Below are 11,520 nucleotides of genomic sequence, written 5' to 3'. Positions count from 1 at the left end.
GTAGACGGCTACACAGACGCAAGGCGCCAGCTTATTGATTCGCCGCCCCCGAAACTCCGCTCCCCGGAAAGCGAAAGCCCGATGGCGTCGGATGCTGACAAAGAACGCGCCGTTCAGCACTCAGTGCGCGTCTGGCTGTGTGGAAGTTGGGTTGCTCTCCGGTGCTCCGTTCCGCGAATGCCCCAACAAGCGTGGTAGTGATGAAGATTTGGTCAGCCGAAGCCGGAAGGAAGTGAAGCCGCCATGCCCACCACCTGTGTCTTTCAGCTGGATCGCCTGAATCCGGTCTACAACAGCGGGGAGTACATCAGTGGTCGCATTTTGTTGCGCACGGACAAGGTGAAGCGGGTCAATGGTGGGTTGTCTAGTCCCTTGGGAACCCTATCCCTCTGCGGATTACTACATGTCCCGAAATTCCGCAGCCGTGTATGTGACTCTGGAGGGCGAGGCCAAGGTTCAGTGGTCGATGAGCGGCAAGAGCGAGACGGCCAACTACTCGGGCCATCAGCAATACCTACACTCCCGCACCAATGTGTTTGACAACACCCTCTTCCGGGCTGGCGTCCACGTCTACGTGCTCACCCTGAGGATTCCTCCCGACTGCCCGTCCACCTGCAAGGGCCCCTATGGCTACATCGCCTACACCATCTCGCTGACCATCGACAAGCCCTGGGGCTTCGACGAGGTCTTCCGGAAGCCCATAAACGTGGTGCAGACCCTGGACCTCAACTACAACACTGAGTTTGCAGTAAGTTTAAGTGGCTTTTCTGCCATTTACCTGGCTTTGAATACCTGTAATACCTGAAAACGCTCATTTCAATTCTATCACGTAAGGATTTTAAGAAAATTGAATGCTGACATTTTTAATAGCAGAAAATGCATTTACGATAGAACTCATAAAACGTATGCATGAGTATCCTTGTCCCTCGGGAGCTCATAGCCTACTTCGATGGCCCAATATAATGGCATGTTCTCCTTCAATTGTTTGAATATTTTCTGTGCGCGTGTGGCGACAGAGAATGAGCAGAGCTGTCTGCAATAAAAGCAGCATAGAAAGCTGTTGACCGCTGTCCTAAGTAATAAACGAGATTTGTGGTAAAAAATGATTAGAGTAGTTTTAGTTTGTAATGTTTTTGAAGTACCTAAAAATACAAAAATTTTTTTTTGATTTTAGGTTATTTTTTTTAATTGGTCTACACTTTGGCTATATACGGCTTAAATATATCAGAACTCATTCATTATTGATCTTTTTTTTTGAAAGTAGGAAAGATTGGTTATTGTATCGATTTGTTATCAATGACAAGAAAAGTTCATGTAAAATATTTAGTAGGTATTAGTTTTTTTTAGGTATTGCCCTATTCTTACAGGTTTTAGTCAGGAAATATTTATCGGTTTTGAAAATATAATAAAATGTTTATTGAATAATTTCACTACACCGCTTTTTGATATTTTGTATTGTTCATATCAATAATACTTCCTGTCCCATACCAGCTGCCTGTCAAGGACGAAAACTTGAAATACCTCTGCCATTGGCCCTGCATCTCGGGACCCATCTGCTCCACGCTGGCTCTGCCCGCCTCCGGATTCACGCCCCTGCAAGAGGTGCCCTTCCGACTGGAGGTGGACAACCAGTCGCCGCACTACGACATCATCGGCGTGGAGGTGTCTATCAAGCAGCACTTCGTCTTCCTTTCGCGGAAGCCCGTCAAGCGGAACTTTTACACAAAGACGCTGGTCAAGGAGCTCATCTCGGACCGCACTCTGCGCCTGTCCAAGCGGCAGTACGAGTCCAGCATCTGCGTGCCCATGGACACGCCCCGCTCCACCCTGAATCCCAACTACATCGTCTTCCTCCACTACACGCTGCAGGTGAAGCTGAAGACGGGCTACTTCCACTACGACACGGACCTCTCGGTGCCCATCATCGTGGGCACCACTTCCCTGCAGCACCTCAGGGACTCGGTTCACACCCAGCAGCCGGTGCGGAGGACGCCCACGCCGGAGAGACAGCGACTGATCGAGCGGGTGACTCCCAGGCCGCCACCGGTAGAGGAGGAATCCGCCGGGGAAGCTGAAGGGGCCACCGACGAGCCGCACCAGGCCATCGAGGACGATGAGCCGCCCTCGTACGACAGCTGCCGTGAGTTCACGTGCTCTTTACTAAAAATCATTCAAGAAATGAATCTGATTCGAAGTCATTATAGTCGTTTCATATTATTGACTGCTTGGAAAGTAATTTCAAAGTCAATTTTACAAAGACCTTGACTTAGTAATTGGATTATTGTTTTAAAACAACTGACACCATAATTATTTAAAGTCTTTGTTACCTTTGTTTTATAAAAACAATAATACTTACCTTGAGTGAATTCACTTGTTAAGAAAACCAATAGTTCAGTTTTCTTAACAAGTGAATATTTATTTCATATTGACGCACATTTTTAAGTCTTAAATGTCTATTTTGCAAAAAAATTATTACATCATTTTTTTACAATTAAAAAACATCTGTTGAATTTAACGAAAATGAATGTTCACATGAGACTGAAAACTTATTGTATTGTTTTACATTTTAAGTGGACAAAATGTAACCAGAAGTAAGGTAAGGTAAGGTAAGATAAGGAAGTGTTTAAAGTCAATAAGGTATAAGAATATTTTCCCTTATATAGAGTTATTTTTAACTTATCTAGGAAGTTTTGATATGTTAAAGGAAATGTTAAAATATATACTTAATTTGTAATTTCTATAAGTTTAGCTCACGTACTTAAATTAGAGATAAGTAATCTGCTTGTCGTAATATTAAACCAGCTGTTTCCGGTTCTACTTGCAGTACCGCCCTCCTTCAGTTTCGCCACCTTGGCGGGCAGCCAGCAGACATTGGGAAGCAACCAAGCTGTGGTCCTGCAGCGCATTCACCTGCCCAGATTTCCCGGCTTCAGCACCCTCGTCGGGACAGCTCCAGCCCACGGAATGGAGGACTCTGGCCTGGACATGCACATGTACAGGTCGTACGGCTCCCTGAACACGGATCACACGGGCCGGAGTCTGGACACCTTTGGATCCCTCTGCGGTCCTCTGTCCGAGCACGTCGAGGAGCGGGAGCCGGAGGCTGAGGAGCAGACGGAGGTCGTGGATGTGACTGCCCAGGTGCACCGGCCAGCTCCAAGGGCCCGAGATGCCGAGATCGAGGAGGAGTTGGAGGACGAACACCTGTTCTAGTGGAGAAGTGTCTTATATACAACATACGTATTACCATCCCAAGTAACGAGTAACTTAAGTGTTCAAGACTAAGGCTTATACAGGATTTTTAGGCCGGATCCTAGTCCGTCGTTTAGTTTTAGTGAGCTTTCATCGCGCAAACTTGTACACTCGCGTACCATCCAAAATTGATCGAATCGAACTTATTGAGTGCCAAAGTCCCTTTTTCTAGCATACATATTTACCGCTTTTCTACATCCATCAAACATTTAAGGTTTAAATAGCGACTCGATAAATTTACTAATTATCCTAAGTACCAACTAATGCGTTCTTGAGTGGACAATAAATAAATGCAGTATACAAACCAATCAATTTGTTTATCGTACTTGGTAAACGGTAGTGGTGAGAAAGGTTTACGTTACACACATATTTGGTATTTTACCTTTGATTAATATAAAAGGGTTACTTCCGGTTATTACTTTAAACATTCCCCAATATTTATTTTATGAAGAGAGTCGTAGCCAAGTTACCTCCCATAAAACAGCTCATCACGGTGATATGGGGTGTCCTTGAGTCCGCCATCCTTCCCGACATTTCGCACAAATGTAGGCTACACCTGCCAGGCGATGTAATGCATTTTAATTAAATTACAAATTGCCTGATAGCCGATAGCAGTTGTCGCTCCGCTGGCAGCGTCCTAGGCCAGATTAGATAGGGGCTTTGGCGATAATAGCCATGGCAGTGGTAGCATTCACACCTAGAACCTCCGATAAGGCCGCGTTGAGTTCTGCTCTTAATGGGCGAGCATATTGTCAACAAGTGCCAGACATCGGTTAGCAGTCGAGCCGTCAACAGAGAGCAGAGTGCTGAAATGAGCCACCGCTGCGACATCCAGTTGGACAATCCCCGGGGGGCCTATAGGGCCGGTGAGACGGTCAATGGCCACGTCTATCTGACCCTTTCGGAGCGGGCCCTAATCAGAGGTGAGTTGAAGTGACTCATGGGGCTACCCCGTGCAATAAGCCCTTCTGGCGGCGGTGACTCACCGATCGAGATCTGGTTTATGGCTCAGACAAATTGCTGATAGTGCTTGTCGCAATGAAATCCAACTGCTTATACCCACCGGTGCGCCTATCGATCGCTAAATTTATTATAATTGAAATTCAAAGCCAGTGGTAAAATAATAGCACATTCTCTGAGGCTTAACTGGCTATCATTTGAATACCTAAAACTAATGTTGGCTACGCTTTTTAGAAGTAAATCAAAAACATAAAAAATTGTGTGAAAGCTTATCAACTTCATAACATTAAATTACACTCCCTGGTCTATTTTATAGGTATTCTAAGAATACAAAGGTTTGAATATTTCGACAGCTTACTAAAATATTTTTGTTTGCCACGACTAGTCACAGAACTCTTGTATGTCTAATAAATAATCGGAATCTTTCATCATTTTTATCAGAATTAAAATGCATTATATTAATAAATCTATTTTTAATCCCATGTAATTCAGCAATAAGCTTGGAGGCCAATGGCTATGCATCTACCGCCTGGCAGCAGCCGCAAAAGCAGAAGAAACCGAAGAAGAACGAGGTGCAAGTGCAGAGTCAGAACTTGGACTTTGACTACCGCGTGGATTACTTTGCCAAAATCGATTACTTTGTGGGCTCGGAGGCCGCCCAGCCGCAGATAATGGAGGCGGGCACGTACAACTACGGCTTCCATGTGAGGCTGCCCAGGAACTGTCCGGGCAACTACGAGGGAGCTCACGGGCACATCCGGTACACGCTCCAAGTGCTAGTCCACGGCAGTGCAGACCGTCCGCTAGAGGTGCTACATATGCGCCAGCTGCAGATCTTCCCCCAGAACAGCCTCAGTCAGGAGACCCGGAGCAGTGAAGTGCAGATCTACGAGCATACTCCGCGCCTGAAGTTCTGGATTAAGCCGCTGCACTTGAAGCTGCAGATTCCACGGCAGGGCTACTCGCCGGGAGCGGGCATCTCGGTGCACGTGAAGCTGCACAATCCGGAGAGGTTGCCCCTGCGAGAGGTGACTTACTCCCTCGTCCAGATCAGCACCTATGTGGCCCATCTGAGGAACAAACCCAAACGCCTGGAAACCAAGGTGGAGCGCCAAACCATCGTCAGTAGCAGCCACGAGCTGCACAGCATTCCTCGAGGGGAGCTGGAGAACTTTCAGCATCTGCACATGCTGCAGGTGCCCCAAACGGCGGCCACTTTGAGTGTGGCAGGATGTGCCTGCCTGCAGCTGAACTACGAGGTGGAGGTGCAGGTCCGGACCCAGCAGGAGAAGCGCTTCATTGCCTCCCGGATGCCGGTCATCATTGGCAATGTGACGCCCCCCTGTCCGGGCAAACTGCTTATGCAGGAGCCGATGGATGGCAGTGCTCCGGAACCCACTCCTCCCGTCGAAACAGCCCAAAAGATGGCTCTGGACTTCAGCGTTTCCACCACCTCTTTGGGTACGTTCCTCGTTCCTCCTTGATTGCCTTCAGATAAATACAGTGTTTGCTCCCCGTTTAGCTTCTGATTTCCGCGAAGCCGAGTTCATGGTGGCCACCAATCTGAACAAGACCAACAAGCACTACTTGTCCGGGGAGCAGTTGGATTTTAGACCACGGTATGTCTACTACGAAATGGACCAGACCCAATCGGAGGAAGTCAAGTCGCATTGATCGCAGCGCAGTAATTTATTCCCTTTAAAAGTCGTCTAATTTATTTCATTCATTAGCAAGCGAACACAAAATATATATATTTCATCACTAGCAGTGCATTATTTTTTGGGGTAGACTTCAACAAATTATGAAAGTCTATGAGTGCGAATTCCAGCCGTAGGAGGGTGCAAACCGATTGGTGGAGCTCCCTTCATTCGGTGGGGAAGTAGTATTGTAAGGTAGGGACAAAACAGGAACGTGTCGATGAGGATAAGAACTTGCTTCGCCAGGATGTGGGGGCGCCGATGGCATGGCAAAGTCTGTGTACATCGGATAACGAGGAATGAAATCATCCGTGCGATTGTGCTCGTCCGCGTCGATGTCGATAAACCTCTCCCCGAAATTGGTGGCCTCCTCGAAAGTCGGTGGTTCTGTGGGTTGAAGATGTGAATGGTGATATGAAAGTAAGGAAGTTCTAGTCAAATCGGATACTCACTGCACTTCTCGTAGCTGGGAGGCAGGTCAGCGGCAGCCCCTGCCGGAGTATTCGGTGTTTCGGGTGTCCACTCTGCAGCGCGGGACGGATTCTCAGTGCTCTGGACCAATGGAATGGTGCCAATGACAATGGGCACCGCGAGGTCCGAGTCCACGTGGAAGCGGCCCATCTTCAGCGAGACGATCACCCGATAGCTTACCGTTATGATGTGATCTTGGGTGCGGGTTGAAGGGGGAACCGATGGAATGGCCAGGGTATAATTGATTAGCTTTTTTGATAGTCGCAACACCCGTTCCTCCTGACAGCTCTGACTCAGGCTGTGCTCCTTTTCTCGCGTTTTCTTTCGCGGGGCTTGAGCCTGGAACGTGTAGATCTGCTTAAGCTTCACTTCGATGTCGTCCAGATCGTAACTACTCGATTGGTTATCGATTTCCAGGGTGAAGCGGATTCTCTGGCCGGGTGCGTACCCGCCGAAGGGTATTGTGAGGGTGGAGAGAACTGGGCCCGATCTGCAGGGCCAGCAGCAGAAGTGCTTGATGTCCTCTCGCATCAAAGGAATCTATGAAAATAAATTAATAATAAATAAATAATTTTAATGCACTTTTGCCTATTTAAAATTCATGCAGCTTGTGAGTGCCGAGTTGTCTTAAGAACGATGAGCCCTTGGACTTACCATCAATTGAGGACTCATGTTGAGGTTGTAGGCTTGCAGTACCGTCAGCGACTTTTTGAAGACGTTGTTGAAACGCCAATGGCGATCGACCACCAGGGAGATTTCGTAGCTGATCTTTCCATACTGCCCCACCACCGAGGAGGGGCAGTCCGGCGGCAGGGGAATACTGAAGGAGTAGGTGTGGGTACCGGCTGGGAAGCTTCCGGATCCAAAGACGTTGGTTCGAGTGGTCACGTACGTCTGTTTTCCCCGGAAGTGCTGCGTGTACTGCTGCGTCTGGCCGTTTACGGTCGAAGTCCTGCTTTCTCCCCAATGCACCTTCGCCTCCCCCTCGAAGAGTACGTAAACCACTTAAAGAATTGGAAGACAAAATGAAAAAAATTATAAGAAAGAATGCTACGTTTTAAATAGATTTAGTTGCTTTTCCAGAACATTGCAGAATAAAAGAATATAAACTGATTAATGAAATAAATAAGAATCCAGCTCAGTACACATTGCCACCGTAAAATATAGGAATATGTTATATTGATGAGTCTATCGACTAAAACAATCCTATAGGTTTATATGACATTTCGAACTTTCTCCAAAATTTCTTTTTTACTTTGAAAGAACGTGACTTAAGCGCTGGGCCAAGCTCATCGAGGCTTTCAGGTAATTTTAATCATTTAAATGTGCTTTTAGCAAATGGGTGCAGCTTAAACTTATAATGTATTAGTGTAGCCCGACACTAATATTAAAAATGCCTTTTTATGTTTCCAAAAAATAGAAAAAGAATTGTTTTTATTTAAATGGAATAAACAAAAAACGTATAAATATGGATAACATTTCTCAAAACAAGGGCAAATCCTCTTTTCATTAAAGAAATCACTAAGAGATGCATTCGAGCCTCTTGTTTAGTTGTTGTAGTTTAGCAAAGATGATTTTCAAACCTACGGTTCACGGATTTTTCAGACGTTGTTATCAGAGTGATCCGTCCATTTATCGTTTCTCCACTATAGAAAATAAGATCAGGACGATCAAACTCAAAAAAGCAATTCGAAGGCATTTTGCGCTTTTTGTGTACCAAAAAATAAATAAATATGTTATAAAATTCTATTATAGCAGAACGCAAACTTCAAAACTATTCTCGGCCTGACCAGCACCATACTCAAACTAAAAAATAAATGAAATTGGATAGTCCTTTGAAAGCTAGGTGTTTTGTGACATCATCACTTCCGAAAGCCAATAAAAACGAAGAGAGAGCTTTCGCGCCAATTCTCTTTGAAAACAAACTTGTTGCATATTAAATTTGCCGCCCTTTTCGTTTCGTGTTCATTGGTAAGAACAGCCAACAAATTTAAGCCAAAATCCGGGTGTGTGGAAAAGTAAATGCTGCGTAGGGGCTTAAAGATACTGTTCTCGATACTGTTGCAGCAAGGAGACAAAAAATCTAAGCCAAAATCAAATAAATCAGAGTACAAGTTTTTGGTTGGAAAACAATCGTAAATATTGTATTATATTAAAACTATCTAAACAAGTTGAGTATTCAGTAGATAACGAAATAATACAAGTACTTAAGACCTAACCCTTACATTTTCGTTATCAAATGCTTACACATTTCTAAAAAATGTTTGCAAAGTTGAAATACAAGTTTGACTTACAAATTTTATTCGCTTGATATTTTATTTACGGGAAGGACGTAAAGCCAAGTTAAATCATCCTTTACAAGAATGATCGCTTATAGTATCTGGCCCAAAAAGATATTCGCTTTCTATATATGTTTTCCTTCAAATGTCGTGCGTGGTTGCAATTACTAACACATTTTTTGTATTCCTGAGGTATGGCACTGCAACATATGTATAACATGCTTAATCTTAGAGACTGAAATAGCTTAGCTATGTAAATAAGTAATATCCATTATTGTTCAAGACACTGTACAATCCGTTAATGAGATTACTTCTGAGGTTTCTGGTTCTGCCTATGCGTTGGAGTTCCAGCCGTAGGATGGTGTGGGGCGGTCAGTGGAGTTGCCTCCGATCAATGGGGCAGTGGCATCATGAGGTAGTGACAGCACGGGAACGGACTGTGGGTAGGGGCAGTCCGATTCCGCAGGGGGCGGTGGTGGGGCCGATGGCATGGCAAAGTTGGTGTACATCGGGTATTTCGGAATAAAGTCGTCCGTGCGATTGGGCTCGTCCACGTCGGTGTCGATAAACTTATCGCCGAAGTTGGTGGCCTCCTCGAAGGTTGGTGGTTCTGCGGAATAAGGAAGGTATATATCATCAAGATATTTGTATATTTTGGATTGTCTCCGCTCTGTACTCACTGCACTTATCGTAGCTGGGAGGCAGATCCGCGGCAGCTCCGGCCGGAGTATCCGGTGTTTCGGGTATCCACGCTGCGGCATGCGATGGGTTTTCAGCACTCTGGATCAGTGGAATGGTGCCAATGACAATGGGCACCTCGAAGTCAGAGTCCACGTGGCACTCGCCGGTGCTGATGGTGAGAATTACTTTGTAGTTGACCGATATGATGCCTTCGATGCGGGAGGAGGGCGGTACCGCGGGAATGGCCAGCGTGCCCTCGATTATCCTCTTTGTGAGCCGCAGCACCCGCTCATCCTGGCAGCTTTTGTGCAGACTGTGCTCCTTCTCACGGATCTTGTGGTGCGGCGTTTGGGCCTGGAACTTGTAGGTCTGCTTAAGCTTCACTTCGATGCCGTCCAGGTCGTAGCCACTTGACTGATTGTCGATTTCCAGGGTGAAGCGGATCTTCTGGCCAGGTGCGTAGCCGCCGAAGGGTATTGTCAGGGTCGAAAGAACCGGACCCGAGCTGCAGGGCCAGCAGCAGAAGTGCTTGATGTCCTCGCGCACCAGAGGCATCTGAACAAAAAGATAAATAAATAATTCTTCATGAACGTAATCGAACGCCTGGTCTTGAAATCTCAATATATTTTTGAGGTCGCTTAGACTCACCAGCAATTGAGGACTCATGTTGAGATTGTAGGTCTGCAGCACCGTCAGCGGCTTCTTGAAGACGTTGTTGAAGCGCCACTGGCGATCGATGACCACGGAGACCTCGTAGCAGATCTTTCCGTACTGGCCCACCACTGAGGAAGGGCACTCCAGCGGCAGGGGAATGCAGAAGTTGTAGGTGTGCGTTCCGGGCGGAAGGTTTCCGGATCCGAACACACAGGTCCGAGTGTTAAGGTAGGTCTGCTTGCCCCGGAAATGCTCCGTGTAGTGGTGCGTCTTGCCGTTACTGGTTCTTGACCGGCTCTCATCCCACCGTACCTTGGCCTCGCCCTCGAAAAGAATGTACACCTCTGAAATTAGAGGATGTGGATATACTCAGGCTGGACATATTATTGTTGACAGGAATACAGTGACTTGTCAGGAAACAGGTGGGGGTTATACATTTTAAGTTGTGTATTTTGAGTTGGCCCATTTGATACATACTCAAAGTATTTGAAGAGTCTTTACCGGTCTCCAGTGCGTTGATAATTCAAGCGGATTCAGGGGGTGGAGTCAATATTATTGTGACTAAAGTGAACTGAATCAACTCAGCTTGCAGTTCAGCCACTGTAACAAATACTTGTTGCTCTCTTATCTCTGCCGTTCCAATGCGTACATACAAAACAAAGTGTTCTGTTTAAGGCTTTCATGTATGCGTTGGAATTGGCAATTCAAAAACCAAAACAAATGGGCCCACATACATATGGCTAATGATAGCGTGTTGTATTGGGGCGAACTGGGCTCATCGGGGCATAGCTTCAATTTAATTAGTTGAGTGTGACAAAAATATTTTCACAGAACAGAAAGCCTACAAGTGATCGCTGGATAAGCTCTTACATAAGATGTGATACAACTTGGTTATTGACTGCTTTTATATGCAGCATTCTATATAACCAGTTTAGTAATTATGGTTATCTCAAGTACTAGGACAGCGATAAGGAGAAAGTTATGCCATTTCCTTGTACTTTGTTGGAACTTACCGTTTACCGACTTTTCGGATGAAGTTGTGAGAATGGCTCGTCCGTTGATGGTTTCTCCACTGTAGTAAATCGGTTCGGGACGATCAAGCTCAAAGGAGCAGGTAGAAGGCATCTTACAGTCCTTTTTGGCGAAGTCAACCTCGATTTACGTTTCCGCTGGTTGTTGAAATTAAAAGTCCCAAAATTGTATTTTGTGCCGACGCGAAAGCCAGAAAATTATTCAGCACCAGACAAGCGTCGCACCCAAAGTGAGATATACTATGAGAATCGCCGGTCTGCGGCAGCTGAGTTATTTGTGACATCATCGCTTCCCGAGAGCAAAAGCTTATAAACAGAGAGTAAAATCGGGAGAGCGAGCTTCGAGACCTGTGCTCTTCTGAAAAATATCTGGCAGAACAAACACTTCACCCGCTGTTTATACTTGGTACTCGGTGGGCTCGTTGCTACGAACTATAACGCAATCAGAATTTTCTAAACAGACGCTAGTTGAGGAACTCCTTTTTGAATGACCAT

General features: G+C 45.9%; 4 protein-coding genes across 4 annotated transcripts; 2 read left to right on the top strand and 2 right to left on the bottom strand.

Moving 5' to 3' along the window:
• The first annotated feature begins 147 nt into the window (after positions 1–147).
• LOC108027067 (arrestin domain-containing protein 3) lies at positions 148–3,560 on the top strand. Its single transcript, XM_017098277.3, has 4 exons — positions 148–355; positions 423–748; positions 1,492–2,140; positions 2,825–3,560. Exons 1-4 carry the CDS (start codon positions 244–246, stop codon positions 3,211–3,213), a joined length of 1,476 nt encoding a protein of 491 aa, XP_016953766.1. The 5' UTR covers positions 148–243; the 3' UTR covers positions 3,214–3,560.
• A 466-nt stretch (positions 3,561–4,026) lies between these two features.
• Positions 4,027–5,976, top strand: LOC108027042 (arrestin domain-containing protein 5). The gene is made up of 3 exons (XM_017098241.2): positions 4,027–4,175; positions 4,705–5,673; positions 5,735–5,976. The coding sequence occupies exons 1-3, from the start codon at positions 4,064–4,066 to the stop codon at positions 5,884–5,886; spliced, it is 1,233 nt and encodes a 410-aa protein (XP_016953730.1). The 5' UTR covers positions 4,027–4,063; the 3' UTR covers positions 5,887–5,976.
• Positions 5,977–6,018: 42 nt separating this feature from the next.
• On the bottom strand, positions 6,019–8,317 carry LOC108027007 (arrestin domain-containing protein 3-like). The gene is made up of 4 exons (XM_017098205.3): positions 7,968–8,317; positions 7,035–7,384; positions 6,362–6,920; positions 6,019–6,296 (listed from the first exon to the last, which is right to left on the bottom strand). The coding sequence occupies exons 1-4, from the start codon at positions 8,077–8,079 to the stop codon at positions 6,022–6,024; spliced, it is 1,296 nt and encodes a 431-aa protein (XP_016953694.1). The 5' UTR covers positions 8,080–8,317; the 3' UTR covers positions 6,019–6,021.
• A 178-nt stretch (positions 8,318–8,495) lies between these two features.
• On the bottom strand, positions 8,496–11,242 carry LOC108027450 (arrestin domain-containing protein 3). The gene is made up of 4 exons (XM_017098901.2): positions 11,008–11,242; positions 9,989–10,338; positions 9,340–9,895; positions 8,496–9,269 (listed from the first exon to the last, which is right to left on the bottom strand). Exons 1-4 carry the CDS (start codon positions 11,117–11,119, stop codon positions 8,992–8,994), a joined length of 1,296 nt encoding a protein of 431 aa, XP_016954390.1. The 5' UTR covers positions 11,120–11,242; the 3' UTR covers positions 8,496–8,991.
• Positions 11,243–11,520: the final 278 nt, after the last annotated feature.

The sequence above is a fragment of the Drosophila biarmipes genome, chromosome 3R, assembly GCF_025231255.1.
Source record: "Drosophila biarmipes strain raj3 chromosome 3R, RU_DBia_V1.1, whole genome shotgun sequence".
NCBI lineage: Eukaryota > Metazoa > Arthropoda > Insecta > Diptera > Drosophilidae > Drosophila > Drosophila biarmipes.
This window is presented reverse-complemented; position numbering and strand designations above follow the sequence as displayed.

Excerpts from the sequence above, each read along its gene's own strand:
- LOC108027067 (XM_017098277.3), top strand. The coding sequence starts at position 244 with ATGCCCACCACCTGTGTCTTTCAGCTGGATCGCCTGAATCCGGTCTAC. Across the intron at positions 356-422 it reads CAAGGTGAAGCGGGTCAATG|CCGTGTATGTGACTCTGGAG; the intron begins GTGGGTTGTCTA and ends GAAATTCCGCAG. Across the intron at positions 2,141-2,824 it reads GCCCTCGTACGACAGCTGCC|TACCGCCCTCCTTCAGTTTC; the intron begins GTGAGTTCACGT and ends TTCTACTTGCAG.
- LOC108027042 (XM_017098241.2), top strand. The coding sequence starts at position 4,064 with ATGAGCCACCGCTGCGACATCCAGTTGGACAATCCCCGGGGGGCCTAT. Across the intron at positions 4,176-4,704 it reads GGAGCGGGCCCTAATCAGAG|CAATAAGCTTGGAGGCCAAT; the intron begins GTGAGTTGAAGT and ends CATGTAATTCAG. Across the intron at positions 5,674-5,734 it reads CGTTTCCACCACCTCTTTGG|CTTCTGATTTCCGCGAAGCC; the intron begins GTACGTTCCTCG and ends CTCCCCGTTTAG.
- LOC108027007 (XM_017098205.3), bottom strand. The coding sequence starts at position 8,079 with ATGCCTTCGAATTGCTTTTTTGAGTTTGATCGTCCTGATCTTATTTTC. Across the intron at positions 7,385-7,967 it reads GTCTGAAAAATCCGTGAACC|TGGTTTACGTACTCTTCGAG; the intron begins GTAGGTTTGAAA and ends CAATTCTTTAAG. Across the intron at positions 6,921-7,034 it reads ACATGAGTCCTCAATTGATG|ATTCCTTTGATGCGAGAGGA; the intron begins GTAAGTCCAAGG and ends TTATTTTCATAG.
- LOC108027450 (XM_017098901.2), bottom strand. The coding sequence starts at position 11,119 with ATGCCTTCTACCTGCTCCTTTGAGCTTGATCGTCCCGAACCGATTTAC. Across the intron at positions 10,339-11,007 it reads ATCCGAAAAGTCGGTAAACG|AGGTGTACATTCTTTTCGAG; the intron begins GTAAGTTCCAAC and ends CTCTAATTTCAG. Across the intron at positions 9,270-9,339 it reads TCCCAGCTACGATAAGTGCA|AACCACCAACCTTCGAGGAG; the intron begins GTGAGTACAGAG and ends CTTATTCCGCAG.